The sequence below is a fragment of the Apteryx rowi genome, unplaced genomic scaffold (genome assembly GCF_003343035.1).
Source record: "Apteryx rowi isolate R43461 unplaced genomic scaffold, aptRow1 scaffold_94, whole genome shotgun sequence".
Taxonomy (NCBI): Eukaryota; Metazoa; Chordata; class Aves; order Apterygiformes; family Apterygidae; genus Apteryx; species Apteryx rowi.
This window is the reverse complement of record NW_020451249.1, coordinates 2223756-2241393: the sequence shown is the minus strand read 5'-3', so window position 1 is coordinate 2241393 and position 17638 is coordinate 2223756. Positions and strand designations below refer to the sequence as shown.

At 51.0% G+C, this 17638-nt stretch overlaps 2 protein-coding genes across 9 annotated transcripts in view; both read right to left on the bottom strand.

Moving 5' to 3' along the window:
- IL17C (interleukin 17C) overlaps window positions 1–199 on the bottom strand; it is a 1675-nt gene extending 1476 nt beyond the window's left edge. The window contains exon 1 of the mRNA XM_026092042.1: window positions 191–199. Coding sequence (XP_025947827.1) covers window positions 191–199 — 9 coding nt within the window. The remainder of the gene's footprint in view (window positions 1–190) is intronic.
- Window positions 200–2445: 2246 nt separating this feature from the next.
- Window positions 2446–17638, bottom strand: part of ZC3H18 (zinc finger CCCH-type containing 18) — a 50442-nt gene continuing 35249 nt past the window's right edge. For 6 of the 8 annotated variants that reach the window (XM_026092021.1, XM_026092026.1, XM_026092027.1 and 3 more), the window contains 8 exons: window positions 16200–16301; window positions 14410–14553; window positions 12649–12801; window positions 10110–10270; window positions 9287–9483; window positions 7955–8051; window positions 5494–5590; window positions 2446–3188 (listed from right to left, as the gene is read on the bottom strand). In XM_026092021.1, coding sequence (XP_025947806.1) covers window positions 2990–3188; window positions 5494–5590; window positions 7955–8051; window positions 9287–9483; window positions 10110–10270; window positions 12649–12801; window positions 14410–14553; window positions 16200–16301 — 1150 coding nt within the window. In that variant the 3' untranslated portion in view covers window positions 2446–2989. The remainder of the gene's footprint in view (window positions 3189–5493; window positions 5591–7954; window positions 8052–9286; window positions 9484–10109; window positions 10271–12648; window positions 12802–14409; window positions 14554–16199; window positions 16302–17638) is intronic. The other 2 variants (XM_026092025.1, XM_026092028.1) reach the window with 2 other exon arrangements.

The following is a 17638-nucleotide window of genomic DNA, read 5'->3' as shown; positions in this document are numbered from 1 at the left end:
CATGCACACACACGCACATATGCAGAGCACCAGCACACATGCATAGAGACCTACGAGCACATGCAGTACCTGCACACGTGCACAGACACCTGCAGCGCCAGCACATGTTCATGCACACACACACGTATGCACTCACACACAACGAATACCAGCACACGTGCTTAAAACACGCATGTACACACAGACGCACCAGACCCATTCATACACACAGCGCTACCAGCGCACGTGCATGCACACACAGACACACATACACACGCACCAGCGCACATGCGTTCCCCTGCACTGCCATTTCATGTGCATGTGTGTGCACACACACACTCACAGGCACACGCACACACACCCGGCCGGGCGTTACCATGAGCGGGCGAGCGAGCAGCGGCGGCGTGCGGCGGCCTCGCGAGCTGCTGCCTGCGGCTGCCCCGGGGGTGCGGGCGGCCGAGTGGCAGCGCTCCTGCCGCCGCCTTTATATATAGGGCTGGCGCAGGTGATGTACACACACCTGGAAACTCCAGCTCCCGGCTCCCTTCCTCCTCCCTGCACGAGGCCCGCTGCACTTCCTTCTCGCCCCGGCGCGCCCCAGCTCTGCTCCCGGGGCCCGGAAATCGCCTCCCGCCAGCCCCGCGGCAGGCGACGGCCCCGGGCGCCGCTGGGGCTGGGGGCAGCCCGGGGCGGGCGGCGGGTCGGGGTCCTGCCCCGCCGGAGCCCCTCGGCCAGCCCTGGTGCCCCGCGCTCGCCGCCTCGGCCGGGGCAGAGCCGCGGCCCCTCGCTGCCCCTTGTGGCTCCCTCGGAGGGGAAACTGAGGCAGGGCAGGGCTCCCCGCCCGGCGCTCTCCCGGACTCGGGATAGCCCAGGGCAAGGCAGGCTGTGCCGGGCGCGGAATGAGGCCAGGCACGGAGCRAGGGGCACACGGAGAGGGAAGCGGAGAGCGGCGCCGTGACACGGCCTCGCTCAGCCCCCGGGAGCCAGCCGCCGCGCCGGCCCTCCCGGCCCCACTGTGCCCTCGCGTGCGCCCGGGGCTGGCAGCGGCGGGGAAGGGGAGGGGGCCCCGGCGATGGGGACGGTCCCCAGGCCCCGAGCCGTGGACCCGAGCCGTCTCCTCCGGCCCAGCCCCGGCCCTGTTGCGCAAGCCCGGCGGTGATATCACTGTCACGTTCCCGGGGCAGCCRCGCTCCGGGCTTGCAGCAAGGCCAAGAAATCCCAAGTTGGGCAACCCCGGAAATGGCCAAAGGACGACGTCTCCCCCTCCATTGCCCCCCGGCCAAGGGCAGCGCCGGGGCTGGGGTGAGGGGGGGGAGCAGGCGCCCCACTGCCTCCTGCTCCTTGCCCAGCTTCGCGGCGGCTCCGGCTGGCCGAGGGCAACCAGCCCTCGCCAACGGAGCGTGCGAGGGGGCGAAGACCCTCGCGGCCAGGCTGAAGGCGCTGAGCAGAGAAGAGGGTGCGCCGGGACAGGGCAACAGGCACTYGGGGATGACCAGCATCTTTCCTGCCCCAGCGGTCCACGCTGCGTCGCTGCTGCAAGCGGCTCGCGGGGCCGCAGCCCTGCCAACAGGACTCGTGGGCGGCACAGCCCAGCACCGGAGACACACGTGCTCCCCTCCTCGCATCCGAGCCCTTGCAGAGCCAGCGCAGAGCCGGGCGTGCGGTCCAGCATCACGCCGCCGCTCACCTGCAAGCTCCCGGCACCACAGAGGCACCGCCGTGGGCTGCTCCACGCTGCCGGCGGCTGCAAGCGCAGCATTGCACTGGGGCCCCAACAGCTCCCCAACAGCTCCCCCGGCCTAAGGAAAGGGAAGGATCAGGCGTCGGGGCTCCCACACCAGCCCGGCAGCTTGCACAGGAAGGACTCGGCTCGCTTGGGAGAGCAGCTTCATGCTGCCACCGCCGCGCAGGGGCTGCCAGTAGGAGCAAGGGGAGCAGGCAGCGCTGCAGCGCTCCAGCCCGGCGCCCGCAGGACCCTACGCACAGTCACCCAGCGGTGACTTGCCTGGGTGCCACAACGGTGTGGCGCAAGCCAGGAGGCCCGAAGGCCGTGGGAGGACGAGGCCCCAGTGCCAAGGGAAGCCGTGCTCCACCGCCAGCTGTGGCGGCACCGCCAGCTCCACGTGGCTGCGCGTGCTGCTGCGTCGGGGCGGCCACCGAGCTGTCAACACCGCGGCAAAAACCAGCAACACACCCCGAAGGCAGAGCAGAGGACAGGTCCCCAGAGACAAGGGGGGGGGGGAAGGACAGGGGCCCTGGAGAGAACAGAAGAGAGGGGAAGAACTGGTTATCAAAATACTTTATTTCAGGGAGATCCCTCAAAAAAGAGAAAAAAAAAAAAAGAAAAAAAAAAGAAAAAAAAGGACCCTCCTTGTTAGACAGACATCCCGACAATACCTTCTGGGTTCCTTTTAAATCAACTAAAACAATCTGATGCTTAAAATAAAAGACAGGTCATTTTCCCAATCAGACTTTAGTCAAGAATATATATATATTTGTTTTGTTCCTGGGGTGGGAGGGCAGGGAGAGAAGGTGATGTTGCCAGTAGTTCACAGCAGTTTTCGGTTCTCTCATTACACAGTATATAGAACTGCATTGCTGAAGACACTCAACACACAGCAGGGCTAACTAGAAGAATACAACTCAAGGCTAGCAAAGAGGAGAGGGCAGAGAGAGAAAGTAGTGAGAGTCGACAGGGCTGGAGTCCTCTGTGCATAATTTACATGGAAAACACGGTGGTGGCCTCCGTCCTGGTGCCAGCTGGGGCTGCCGTGCACGGCTGGCAGAGCGGAGGGACCAGACCCGCTCGCCCTGTGGCGGGGGGGAGCCAGAGCGAGTCGTTGCGGTTGTGTGGTCTCAGCTGACAAACTTTAATTTTTTTTTTTTTTTTAAAAAGAATCGCAGCCAAAATAAGACAGAACTGCAAAATCCCAAAGTGGCCGCTTTTACACTATTTATAAAAACATGAACAGTCACTAACGGGGCAGAGCGGCGCTCCGCGCACGGCCCACTATACTTTCCCAGGAATTTTGGCCCGTTTGCGAGCAATGGCATCTTCCACTGCTTTGAGCTGCTTCAGGAGCTCCTCCCGTCGCGACAGCGTGCTAGACTTGCCCGCCTTGGCGCCCGTGGGGCCCGGCTCGGATGCTTTGCCCGGTACACTTGTGACTTTGCTGGAGCTCTTGGACTGAGGTGACAGCTGGCGTTTCCTGGCAGGGAGAGAAAGGCACAAGGCGGTGAGAGGGGTGTTCTGCTGGCAGCGTGTAGCCTGCTCCGAAACAGTACAAACGTGATGGAAAGAAAACCAATGAGGGCCTGCTCTGGAAGAAAGCATCGCTCTAAGCGGCGGTGGAAGAGAACAGGTTTGAGACGCGAGGCCTTAGGGTCATAACAGGCTGAAACGGTGAAGGATCAGCTGCCTCGGGGGAATCCTGAAGTTTAAAGTCGGCACCACAACCCCTCTAGGAGAGCAGCCCCCAAGGGCCGTGTCAGCTTGCTGCTGTTATGGCACAGAGACGCGCGCATGCAAGGGAGCTCACAGACGTAAAAGTGAACACCCCGAACACCAAGAGGGGAGAGGAGAGCGCAGCATCACGGGTGAACACAAGACAGCCTTGCAGACTCCTCCTGGTCTCGGTTCTTAACGGACCCTGCCCTGCAGCTGGGCGCCTGCCACAGCTGCTGGGTTTTGCGGTACAAATCTCGCCGGCATTTGCGGGGAGCCCTGCAAACACCCCACCCCACGCTCCCGTTCTGCTCCCATGACGTACCGCTGCAGTCCAACACCGCTGCTGCAGGAGCAGAGCGGCCTGCAGCTCCTCCTGCCACACACCACCGTCCCCCCTCGGGAGGAAGAGGATGACAGGAGCGGTGTCCCACGCCTGCTGCATTGCGACCTGCCTGCTGGGGTTTCAGAGTCCTGCTAGCTCGGTAAGGCGGAGGGCTACACACAGCTTTCAGCAAAGGCACCATCTGAGCCTCAGCTGGCTCCTTCTAACGGCTTGAACCACATGGAMCCACCTGGGGAAGCCCGTGCAGCTGCCGCTGTCACCCTGCTGGCAGATGTCGGGACAGGAGTCACYGTCTCCTCCGTTAACACTCCTTGCAGCCTTCTGCGCTACGCTCGACAGATGCGGTACTGTGCCAGTATGAACCAAAGCTCCAAAGAGTTCAAAACAGGACACAGACCTACAGCTTGGCTGCCCTAGAGAACTGTTGTTTCCTCAACCGCCCAGTCCCTGAACGCAGGGTGTGTCCAGCCTGGCGGGCCACGCTGCCAACTCAAACAGCAGTAGGCAGAAGAGGGTCAAGAACCAGGGATGCGGTCAAAAACACAAGTCTGGAAAGGCTGAGGTTCCTCTTCAGCACTAGAAAACAGGACCTCAGGGCCAGAGGAAGGATGGGGCTGTGGCGGCTGGGGCTAGACTTCGATTTGGGAAGACTGACGCACAGAAACTGAGGCTCGCTCATGCCCCAGGCTGGGGAGAGGGGATGACACGAGCCCTGCCGGCCAAGGAACGCAGGGGTGCGGGACGGGGCTGCGTTTGTTGGCTCATGCAGATCCTTGGAGGGATGAAACTAGAGAAACGCAAAGCAGCGTTGGCTGGCCATGGGCAAGGAAGCCAGAGCAAACGTTAGGTGTGCTGCAGAAGGTGCTCCACAACCCTTTAGCCAACAGGCTCTGAGCGGAGTCCAGGCCAAGGCCCCTGGAGCCACACATCCAGTTCTGCGATGGGGTATTCCCAGTGCTAGCAATAGCTGCAAGCTGCCAARAAACTGGACATGAGCTGGTCATCTGTCATGGGAGGGGACAGACAGGCACAAAGCCGGGGAGAGTCACCATTTAATCTCATCCAGGGGCCACATTTTAACATCTCACAGCAGCAAAGTGAGCGGCTCAGCGTACACCAGAGCACACAAAGAAGAATTGGGCACCAAACCAGAGGCCAAGAGCAGCTTGGCAGGAGGCATGAAGGGATTGTAGTTTCTTCCTCATTAGAACTACAAGGTGCTAGCAGGAGGCAGAGGCACTGGCATGACTGAGCCTGCATCTAACCCAGTTGGCACCTCTTGCTGGGACTGACCTCAAGAAAACTCCCAGGCTCCTGCTCTTTTCTGAGCTGGAGGAGTCTACCTGGTGGCTTCCGCATGGGCTGAGCTGAACCCCTGAGAGCCTGTGGCTCCTGTCCAAGGAGCTTCACATCTTTCCTCTCTGCGCCTCCATGGCAACTGGAAACTCTAAGGTCAGAGCCCCAAAGCCTCCCCAAGAGGAGGAACTCAACCACTGGACAAGKGGGGAAAGGTGAGCCAACAGAAGTGATTTACATGTGCCAGAGGCGCACGAGAAACTCCCACCTTCTCTGTGTGAGCCCCACCTCACSTAGACGAGATTTGAGGAGAACACAGGCAGGACTCTGTTTTTTCTCTGCAGGGCTGTTAGTTTAGGGAGATCAGGTCCCAGTGAGACAAGCCATGGCTTTGGCCCACAAGCCAGGAGAGCTAGCAGCAACTGACCTGTCTGTCTGAGCAGGTGATGGTTTCGGGTTCTGGCCCCTCTGTCGTTCTTGCTTGGGTGAAGAGAGTCTCCCAGTCGCTTTCCTGTCGCGAGAGCCTATCAGGAAAAGAAAGGTGAGATCTTCTCTCCCATCACAAAGGTGCTATCCTGCCTACCATACTGCTTCCACACTTTAAGGGTGGTATCTTGAGAACGGCCAGATCATGCCAGCGAAAGGCCAAGTCCAGCAGCAGCCAGAAAAGGAACCTGCTTATCTTCAGGGACGAGGGGTAAAAAAGCTAGTCAAGGCTGTGCCACATAGTCAACTACACAATGTCACCTGCAGAAAGCTGTATCAGCCCTCTCCTCACCCTCCAGTTTCTGGAACAAGGCYTGTCCACTGTACTTTTAGGCTGTTCTTTGCTTGCAAACCTGTGGAGCAGGGCCTTTCCTTGCAGACCGAGTCAGTGCTCCATTATCCCTAGTCAGATTATCCAGTTTGTGTACAATGGGCATGGAGACACCCAAGGAAGCTCCGTGCTGGCCAGCAAAGAGGGTGTATTAGCTTAAGCAGCGCTGTGCGAGTGCAGCTCTGCTACTTTTGGAGCCAGCTGGGGCCAATCCACAGGCAGCATCACTGTGCGCGTTGAGCGCAGACTGAACTGACATGGTGTGCCAGAACGGAGCTGCCCCATCAGAGCTGCGTGGACCRAGAGGTGGTGGAAAGCCAGCTGGGGTCCTGCAACAGCATTGTCCAGATTTTGCTACAATGGGTTTCCCAACAACTGTTATCCCAGAGCACGGAGAAGCAACTCTACCTGGAAGGCAGCCTGCATGCCTACAGGGCTGTGCGCGAGCCCTGAGGACTACCAGAGCAGCACAGCCTGCTACGCTGCACCGGGACAGTACATTCCAGTGGCTGCTGACCTCACTTTCATTAGCACTCTGGAGAGGAGAAGTGCCTAATTCCTTGGAGCATCAGCCACCTGCCTCCAGTGTTCGTTATGGCACCTCTCTCTGCTCCACATGACTGACAGCATGAAAAAACCAAGGCTGCAGACACTGCAGATTTTAACCACAGTGAAGATACAGAACAGGGAAGCRAGACTCAAGGCACAAACATGGATGAGGTTTGCACTGCGATACTCGAGCACAAGCTGCATATCGGACTGGGCCTTGAATTTAGTCCCGACTCGGCCAAGGTTACTTGTCACTACAAGGTTAGCCTGAGTAACCTTCAAGGCTTATGTCCCATTTGACATTGTTTAAAAATACGTTTTATAGTATACTATTTGTAGTTTGTACATACCTACATCAATAAATCAGGACAGTTTGCTACATCTGCCCATGCACTTGCCTGCAGCTCAGTAGTAGCTGTGAACTAGATCCTAGTGCACTTCAACCTCACCCAGTCCCTTCTAAGCTGTCTTTGCAGTAGTAAAATGCAACCAGGCTATTAGCACAGAATTTTCTTCTGGCTAGCACCCAGAGTCAACAAGATACACCTACAGCCGAGACATCAGGGAAAACATCACATGTCAGTGCTGGCTTGTGTGACATAAACAGAAGCACCTCTGTCGATGACTTCCCCCTTTGCTTTTCAGCAGTGCTAGCAAAGGCTGGAGTGTTGCAGTTAGGTCCCTCTCGATGCATCATGCTGGCTTGGTTTTCTGAGGCACTAATATCACTGCTGAGGCTTCAGAGAGCACTCGGAAAGCCTGTGTCTTTCTAAACATATGGGGCAGATCAGATTGTGTCACACAAGTGGGGAAATCATCTCATTTCACAGGACGGGTGATCTAGCCAATTGCTGCATTCCTCCTGGGGCCTCGGCTGCCTGTGCTCCCTTTTCTAAGCACTGCCACGAGCCTTTCTATCAAGAGACAAAGACCCCTTACGATGCACAGAACTACAAGCTAGAAAAGACCTTGAGATACAGGAAGGAAAAACCCTACAAATTCAATAGCCATATCCAATGATAGTATTAGAGAACAGCAGGTCTTCATGGGACAGACGGACGTGTACCTACAGCGGCAATGAGCACATTGCACCTTCAAAGCAAGGGCTTCTCTTTTTACAGTGGAGTTACGCAGGCATAGTGGAGCCAAGGCACTTGCAACGCGCACCGCAAGACAGCTAGGCAAGGTCAGGTTTGGCTTGCCCAGGGCTGACCTCACCTCGCTTTCTTCACAGTCAGACCCGAGTGTCTCACCTCCACCATTTTTCTGCAGCAGGACAGCTACTACGCCTGCGTTATCCTGTGGCAATCGCACGCCTCCGAGGTTACTGAAGGCAGTAGGCTTTGGAAGGACACATGCCTGCAATTAACCTCTCCAGCAAGTGGACTCTTGCAGCAGAGATTTTCACAGGACATTTGTCACCCAAAGTGGGGTGCTTGAGGGCTGCCTCTAGTGGCAGGAGTAGGAACCCAGCTACGCCAGACAGCCCAGAGCCGAATCCCTCCGAAGTCTGATGTCTCACCTCTGTCAGGTGACAGGTTAACCCGCTTGGCTGGAGGAGAGGTCGGCCTATCTTTGTCTGCTGGCTCATATCTCTTCCTGCTTCCTTTGTCAGCTGCCTAAAATGGAATTAAACAGACAACGGAGCTCAACAGCCATCTCCCTGCAGGGAGGAAGAGCAGCAGCAAGCGGACACGCTTCCTGTGACGGGGCCAGGGATGTGCTCGCTCACCAGTGTAAGCGGGTTCCCTATTAAAGTGCATGCCAGTCCCAGCCATCACTGGGACCAGTTAATTCCCTACCACTGTAAGCAAACGGCAACATCCTCTGGCAGCTGGGATATATTCTGGAGCTAATGCTGTGCACTGTTTCATGGGGTATTTTCATAACAGCCAGAAAAGGGAAAATGGAGGCATTTCTGCAGAGTCTTTTCCAACAGCACCAAGGATAGCAAATGTCAACGAGGCATGTGGAGTCATGCTTTCTTCCAGGATCCTACCGTGCCTGTTAGTAGTTGTGTGTAATTGCCTACTCCTCCCCACAGAGGAACCCAGCATGCTTCACAGATTTGATAAAGGCACCTCACGTCACAGGACAGGGAAGTAGGGAAAACTGTGGCCTCAAACTGCACAGGGGAATTTAGGCTGACAAAAAAAACAAAAAACAAAAAACAAAAACCCAAAAAACATTAACACTTCAAAAACAGGAACCTAACCACGTGACTGGAGCCAACACCCTGCTCCAGCACAAAACCCCATGAGGCCAAACTCTCTCACATGATCTAGATTGCATCTCAGCTGAAGGCATCAAACTGGGGCATCAGGCTCGATCATAACTGCCACGGAAAGAGCCAGGCCTTCCTGCGGAAAGTGTAGTGAGGTGAGGCAGTCGCCACTTTTACCTCCTGACTCATTTAATGACTTGTCAGCAGTTCGCTCCAGAGTGGGCTAGTGGGAGGACAGCTCATTCGGAAGCGTGCGGAGAACATGCTTTCAGTGGGCAAGGCCCAAGCACATGTGGGAGAACCCGTGACGGGACTGTGCYGTGCATGCCTTCGCCTCGGTGCTCCGGCTGCAGCCTTCGAGAAAGCAGGTAACAGCCCTTGAAGCTGCAGGAGGAATGTGCCCCAGGGAGCCGCCAACACAGTCCCAACTCAAGTCACCACAGGGTGTGTGCTGCCAGACAGGTTCCATCTGTCACCTTTCCAATCCCAGCTGCAGATCTACCCGACTGAGCTCATCCCGACCACACGGAGCCTGGAGCTCCCCTTCCGCCAGCCCAGAGCCCGCGTATGGGTCCCATCCGCTCCTCTGACCCACGCGCAGAGGGAATCGCATCCCACCCCATCTCTCACCTTATTCAAGAGTGTCAGTTTGATCTCTTTATGAGCGCTGAAGCCCCCTTGCTGAGACTGGGGGGCGGAGGGCTGCTGGGTCTGCAGGAGCTGCTGTGATTTGCTCCCCTGGGTGGGCTTGGTTGATTTCAGGAGCTGAGCAGACACATCCCGTTTCCGCTTTTCCTCCTTAGCGCTATCTTCTTTTTTTGACTTTCCTGTTGAAACCAGAATGGAGACATCAGTGATCTGCAATGAGTTCCTTTCGCCTGCCCTCCCTGTGCAGGGCAGGGCAAGAGGATGCTTCAGGGACTGAAAGAGCCCACACCAGTTAGCACAGCATGTGGCCCCAAGATTAAAAGACCCAGGAAACCAGAATTTCCACAGAGAGAATGCTTAACATAGAAGATGAGGAACAAAAGGCTCTTGCCTCCAACACTGCTATGGGCTAAAAAGAACAGAGGAAGARCAACATGATACTGGAGTTGTCCAAAAGATTTAGCATCATCTCACAAGGGTGAAAGAAAACAAGGTAAGAGAGGGAGCATCAAGTAAGACCCCTGTGCAGGAAAAGGCATCTTTCCAGCCACAGACACATGGATGAAAGGATGCGAAGGCACGTTTGCTCCATAGCCTCCTCCACTCYGTGCTCTCACCCTCCTTGGGTGAAGCCTCTGGACTCCCCTAGTCCACAGGAGACATATGGTAGCTGAAACTTGTGTCAACCCCTGCCCAACARTTTTCCTGGAGGCTGTAATATTACCAAGAAAACTGTATGCAGATCTCAGGTCCCCTTTACTTTTCTCCCAGGACCCCTTGGAGAAGAAAATACCAAACCGTATACCTCTACCTTTCTTCTGCTGCGCTGGGGTTGGGGATCGGGAACTGGCTGAGGAAACGGGACTGGCCAAATCTGCGTACATGTCTTCGGAATCGGCACTGCGTACAGAACTGCTGCTGGAGGAGGCACTAGAGACAGAAGAAACGCTGCTCACGCTCAGGGACCTGGAAAGAGCCAACAACCCAYTACAGTTAATGCAACAAGAACCAGGCAGAAATGAGACAAACACCTTTAATGCCCCTAGCGTGCCCAGAAAGAGTGGCTGAGATGTCAGAAAGCTGTTAAGGTGAGCAGTGCCCAGGACAAGACAAAGGCTGTGCTTCCTGATGTGTAGATGATATTAAAACCTCAGATGTGTCAGATGCAAGTCTAGAAAATACCATTTATTTATAAACAGCATTAAGGCAACACTTAAACAGGCCACTGTTCCCCCAGGTAAACATAAAGTGAAAGCAGGGTGTGCACTATCACACATGTCAGCGGTAATGGCTCAGGTCAAGGGTTTCCCTGCAGCGTTTGTGTTGTGTGGTACACAATTATTCATGGAGACTTTAAAAGACCTGGAGTCCTCCAGCCCATAGCTCCTCCACAGCACCCCAGTGTCCAGGAGAGCCCTGCTGCCTATTCTGAGGATGCACAAACTATCAGAAATGATAACAACAGGGAAGTAAGGGTGCCTATAAGATAGCTATCTTGTAAGGGATTCACAAAATTAAAAGTGTCAGACAATCATCATATTCATTTAAGAAACATTTTCTACTTAGCAACATATCAGACAGGAATACAGGGATATTCATGGGTGGACTTGCACTTCAGAGGGATGTGTCTGCTGCAACTTCTCTATACTGAAGYGGCTCCAAAACGCCCAGCTAGCTAGAAACTGGCTTACACGGTAACCACGGCCATACAGGACCAGGTGTCTGCTACGTACATGAATATTTACGGAGCTTCTCAAGCAGGTTCCGCAGGCCATACCGAGTTCTGCATTYTAGTGACTGCCCTGCTAGCAAGATCCAAGCTCGCTAATTGAAAGCCAGCTTGCGTATGTCTGAACAGGCTGCAGCAACTGCGAGGCAGACGTGCCCTAGAACAAATTACAGAGTCGCTACCTGCGGGTATTCTGACAGAACYGAGGTCTGAGAGAAGGTCTGAGCGAAGGCCACGATGGTGACTCCATGAGCCAGGAATTCCTTCTCTGGGAAAGGTCCTGGCTACAGGATTGTGATGGTAAATCTGGCTTGGTTTGGGCACAGATCACATTGCCCTTGCTGCAGAAATGCTCTGGTCCCAGAATCCAAGTGGGCACTGTGTTTCAACAACAGTACGCACAGGGTTAGCTTCAACCAGCAGCATGCGGCTTGGCAACAAACGCTAAAGCTGCCAACCACCTTTTCTTTCATACTTTAGCAAGAATACTGCTCACTGTCCATCTCTGCCCTTACACCTCATCTATATGTGTTATATATAGAAAGCAAGCTTCAGGGAACAGGAACCTCCTTCTCCATACACCTGTAAAAGCAGCAAGMACACCCCTGGTACCTGCATTAGGTTTTCACATTTTCTTCCTCTCAGCTCCCTTTTAGAGCAGAGCAGTGCAGAGCAAGCATGCCCGAGTGCTCTCTGAACCTCTTGCATCACCCTTGCCTCATCTGATGAATGAGACAAGCATGTAGTAAACATGTTTGCATTTCCACAAAATAATGCGGATGTTCAACCTTGGAGTTTCACAGTGTTCAGATATGTGAATTAGCACCATTCAGAGCCAAGTTCTATTTTATCCACTATTTTTAGACTACACTAAGCCTAGTTTTAACTCTATACTTTAGCACAGGGAAGCTTTGTGTTTAAAAGCTACCTGTGAGGTTTGGAGATTCTTGTGTATCAACTGATGCAAAAAAACGGAATGAAGGACTTCAAAAGGGGTTTATTTCTTGACTCTTTACTGGAGTTAGTTAGCTATTTGCAAATCCCACAGACTAACAGCCATATAACTATTCACTTGGGGCTAAACACAGCGGGAACTGGTCATGCAACTTTACCAGCAAAGGAAAAAGGCCATTAGCTGTGCCTTTTAGGTATTTTCTGACCTACTTCTGACAGGCCAAGCATCTTCCCTAAGGACATTCAATAACTGGAGGTAGTAGAGGTTTAGAATAGCAAAGCTCTATAGCCTGAAACTGTTACCTTGTAAATAAATTACAGATTTTTTTTTTCCACAGAAAGATAAAACATTAAATTAAAAACTGTCGACATGGAGATGAAGTTTTGATCATAATTTAAGTAAAAATAGACAGTCCAGCCCACATGAAGGTTCATTTCCTTGAATAATCCCATGGACACTACCAATATTGTTCTACTTTCATGATTCAAGATTCAGGATTCATAACAATATATGAATGAACAATCTTATTTCATGTCCTACTTACCTATAGCTTCGGTATTTCACCCTGAAGAGAGCTTTTGTTGCAGGAAACCTCAACAGTTACAAATAGTTATAATTTCCTGCTAGGTTGACAAAGGTTACTAAGGGTCAAGGCTGTACCTGGATTTCCTGGACCCAGACGGGGAGTGGGAGACTGAGGCAGACGTTGATCTGGAATGAGATCTGGAGAGAGAGCGAGACAAGGACCTAGATCGGGAACTGGAACCACTGTAGCTGCTGGCACTGCCGCTGATGCTGCCACTGATAGTCCGTCTGCAACACAGCAAAAAACAATCTCACCTGGCTGCACTCAGCACTGAAGCAAGGTTAGGAAAAAACCTAAACATTTAGGGACAGTTTGAGCATGATGCTGAAACACAACTGTCTCGCCTCATGTAAAAGAACGGTGCTTTGCAAACGCAATTGTTTCAGGTGTTCTTCTCAACAATGTTTTCCCGATCCCGAGCTGGCATCTCAGTTCTGAGCAGTAGACATTCTATGCAAGACTGAATGACGCTAATTAGAGCCAGACAAAGAATGAGCTAAAGCCCTTAATCCTGCACTGATACCAGAGCAAATACTTCCTACAATGAAAAATTGCTAACTGCATAAAACAGTGGGACCATCTTTTGTTTCAGGCTATATAATCACACACATTTCTTGTGACTAACACACCAGTACTAACATAAATAGCGCTGGTCCTCTCATTTGCACAGCAGGTAGCTCGTAGGGCAGTGGGGCTTCTGTGAATATAAGCAAGAAAAAAAAAGATGGGAATAAAGGCTAATGGAAAGTGTCTGAAGACCTCCAAGGTTAACTAATTTAAGTGAAATAAAGTCCAGAACTAATGCAGTTTCTAGAGAAAAGAAATTCTAGGGATCAGTTTTCACACATAGAGACATAACAGCTCAGCCCAGGACTTTTCTTTAGCTACTGAGAAGAAACAGGAGATGTAATCCCATGCAAAATTAAGAACTGAGGCTTCCAAAAACCTGAACGGAAAACAGACTCATGGCCACCTTCAGGAAACACTGATAAAAAAACGTCATGCAGTTATCCAAGAAAACCAGTGTATGCCTTACTGAAGGCATACCTACATTTATTCTGTAACATTTTTAAATACACACAATGGATTAAGCATGATAAAAATATTTAAATATGGACAAGTGCTGCTTGTTTGAAAACCTTCAGAAGCATCTCTCATTTCAAATGCAAAGGGAGGGAAAAAAAACAGCAAAAATGATTAGAGGACAGAGAAAACAAGTCTCTCCAACATTCAGACAAGTCACACAGGATGAAGCCAGGAAGGGAAAGTAGAGCAGTATACAGCCAGCAAGCAGCATACTGGGGACTCTGAAAGTAGAGGAGTTTTTTCTCATCTCTTCTGGTTTGACTGCTAGATGGCTGACAAACCAACTCCTGGGACCACGCACACTAGAAATACTTTCTACATACTAGCAAATGTTTATAGTAAACAGGGTCCAAACCCATCACCACAAATCTTGACGCTCCAACCTGTCAGAGTGGGTCTCCAGATTAAGTGTGCCTTGCTGATAGCCTCCACAACCAGCTGCTCCAAAGCATGCTTTTTTCCTCTCTCTTTTTTTCCTTTACTCTGCAGACACTGCCTTTTGGCACATTTCAGCTATTCCACCTACTTCATTCACCCAACAGGCCCTTTAGAGAGAGGAGCCATTTGCTGAGGAGAATCACTAGCGTTCATCCTGCACTCCTTTCCTCTCTTCCCGTTTCCTTCCCACCCCAGGAAATAGATTTTTCCTTTAATATGGAAGAGTCCTTGCAATTGGTACTCCAGAGAGAAACCCAGAACTCATTCCATCTTCCAGGAGATCAAGCCTCACTCCACCCCAGCTCTCTTACCTCCTGGGTGGAGTCCTGGTCTGACGTTCCTTCCTTCTTGCCTCTCTATTATCCGCTGGTTTGGCTGGCTCCGGTGCAGCTGCTGTAATTTTAGTGAGTGGCTGAGGGACTGGAAGGGCAGCTAGTTTCTTCACAGACTTTTCACTACAAAATTAAAATATTTATGTGCATGATCTAACTCAGTAGGTACAGAACAGGTATTTTCAAAAGGCATCAAATGCACCCCTGTTTGTTGTTGATTAAACCGTTGTAACTGCTGCAGCTAGAGACACTCGGAAAAGATAAACCCGACTTCACCACAACACTCAGACAATAAGGATTCTCTTAAAGGGATCTGTTTACTAGTCTAAATCAAGTCACCTTTTCAGAGATGATGGTCAATTTTGGAGACAGTCTATTTCAGTAGTTAATTTACATGTAGAACATGTGGAATCACTGTTGTTTCTTATTCTTATCCATTCAGTTCTACAGATTCTTATMCAAAAGAGACAGGCCCACTTACAAACTGTCAGTCAGGCCTCAAGATCAAATGCACGCAGTTTATGCAAAACTGCTCTTTTCGCTCCCTCACACTGATTAGCAGGGTACAAAAGAGCATGTTTGCGCAAATGTCAACACCTGTCCCTTGTCTTGCGTTACACTGTAGGATACGTAACAGGGAGCACCACCTCCGACTACAGCTACACAACATTTTTGCAATTTTATATAGCAACCACTACACGAGACAGGGATCAATTCAGCTCTTCCAGTGCTGCTCATGTCTGGGCTCAGAGCACCCCACTCTCTAGTCTAATAGTTGGTTACTGCTCAATAGCACCAGCAGCGATGTCACACCTAGTATTAACTGGGGAGGAGGCCGCTGCCTGCATACAAAAAACAGGGACTGTTAATTCCTCCTTTGTGCTTAAGAATATCTGCATTCATCCCCTGCAGAACACAGGATTAAGTGCCTGCAGTGTTACATAGGGAAAACAATCCCCAAGCTAGCACAGGCTGCTGCCTCGTGTTGTTTGTTACCAAACCAGCACTGCAATGCTCACCAGAAGGGTGTAAAGGCATTGCTGCAGGCAGAGAGCGAGTCCTCACAAAGTCGACCCCTCCGAGTCGAGGAGACAAAAAAGGAGGTCAATAAGGTACGAGAAGTGTGGCAAAGGGTACTGTACTATATTCTGGAGAATCCCAGGGGATTCCCAATGGTGTAATTTATTTGCAGGTCACCTTAAAAAAAAGTGACATAGCTATAGTGTTGTGACACCCTCCAACATATCCATAATTTACTGTTTATGACAAGAGTTTGTGAAACAGCAAATTCAAATATTCAAAAAAGCATAATCTGCTGAACAGTTTCATTGCTACGGTGCTTGTTTTAATTTGTCTCCAACATTAAAAGTAGATGAGGCTGAACCATTTCTTTATTCTAAGGATGTGTATTGACTAAAGCTACAGAAGATCAATGAATTGAACTTTCTTACAGCTCCTGCATAAACTTATCTGTACACACAGAATGTTTAAATAGTAAATCCTGCATGTGTTTAAACACTCACATATTCATATAACAGTTAAGGATACTCGTACAGTTTAACTTGAATTTAATAAGCGGAAGTGCCATCATTTATCAAACACTCCAAGCTAAATGCTCTTTTATGCAGGTCATATTAGCATTTTCAATTTCTTCCTGAAACTGTCGACCAGGTCAGAAGGGTCTGAATGAGGTCACCAGATCTGGGGAACCAGGTGACTGTTTAGAGCCTTTTCTGCACTGCGTTATCAAAATAGATATGAAGTCTTACCCTTTTCCAGCAGGTGGTAATAACTCCCCTTTAGCTTTCACAAGCGGCTTGTGTGGAGATGGTGTTGGGGAAGGAGAGGGTGAAGATGAGAAGGACCGTGATCTAGGAAAAATAAAGGACAAAGTCAGCTCAGTCTCTGGGAAGGCAGAAGGGTTCCCTGGCTTTTGCATCTTAGCCACAACTCCTTCCTTATGCTAGTGACTATGTTCCAGGAATTAGTTTCAGTGGGTCTAAACTTATCCTATTTTTGTATCTGGACTCTGCTTGAAAAAACGAGTTTTGTCACCAGACCAACTGAAGGAAAAGAAATGGATCAACTGCAAGAGAGAGTCACCCTTAGGTATTCTACACCAAAACCTGGAGACTACATACCTTGGGGAGAATGTCTACAGGAAAGTAAGTAGGATTTGCACTTGCAAGTTTGGCATGATTTATTTAATCTGATTTGTGTTTCCTGTAACTCCTAGTGCAGTCTCCAGTATTTTAGACAGCAGCAAAAACCTCATGGGAAAAAGACAAAGTAAAACTAACTGAATAACTGTAATTTCTGGAATGCAAGGAGAAAAATCAAGCAGAGTGTAACAAAGCCAACAGATCAAAGGGCAAGAGCTGTTTCCTAGATCGGGACTGACGAACGAGGTAAGTCACTTAGACAGCACACCAGATACTGGTGTTCAAGTGATTCACCCTGCTGCGAAGCCTGGAAGCACCCTCCTTGCAGTCTAGTACTGCAGAGAGCCAGACACCTTGGTGACTTGCATAACCGAGATAACAAAGTTTTTTCAGAAAGCATTTGGAGTGTTCCTCATTCCCTTGCCCTTGGAAAGAGGAATGTTAATCCAAGTGTGTCAGACTGAACAGTCACATACACTTGGCATTGTTCTGCAAGGAACAAGGCAGTTGGGGCTGACATGGGGTAGATGGGGGAAAGTCAGCCTCTTTCTTCCAGCTTACCCAGAAGCACRTATGTACACGCTTCCAGAACAACTCCCACCTGAGTCTTTACTAGAAGAAACCACCTATCCAAATGATACTATGCACTCCTATTAACTGTGCGATCCACTCTGAGCCTCTGTGCRATTTTAGCTCTGCAGCCTATCTAGGGAGCCAGTTCTCCTACTATGTATATTCCAGATTTGGGAAACTGTCTGCAGGGGCAAGGAAGTGACAGAGAAACAAGCATGCCTATATTTAATCAGCATGGGACACCAAATTGTTGCTTTGAAGAGTCAGGACTATCAAAAGACAAAACTGTGTGGACTACTTTAATAAAGAAATGTGATTTGCCTCTTTAAATAGAAATTCCAGTGCAATAGAAAAGAGATGCCAATAACTTCTTCCAATCATAAAATGCAAATGATGAAAACCCTAATGTAAGCCAGGCTTTTGCAACTGCTCAGTTACCACAGGTATGGGAAACAGCCCAGCCACAGCAGCAT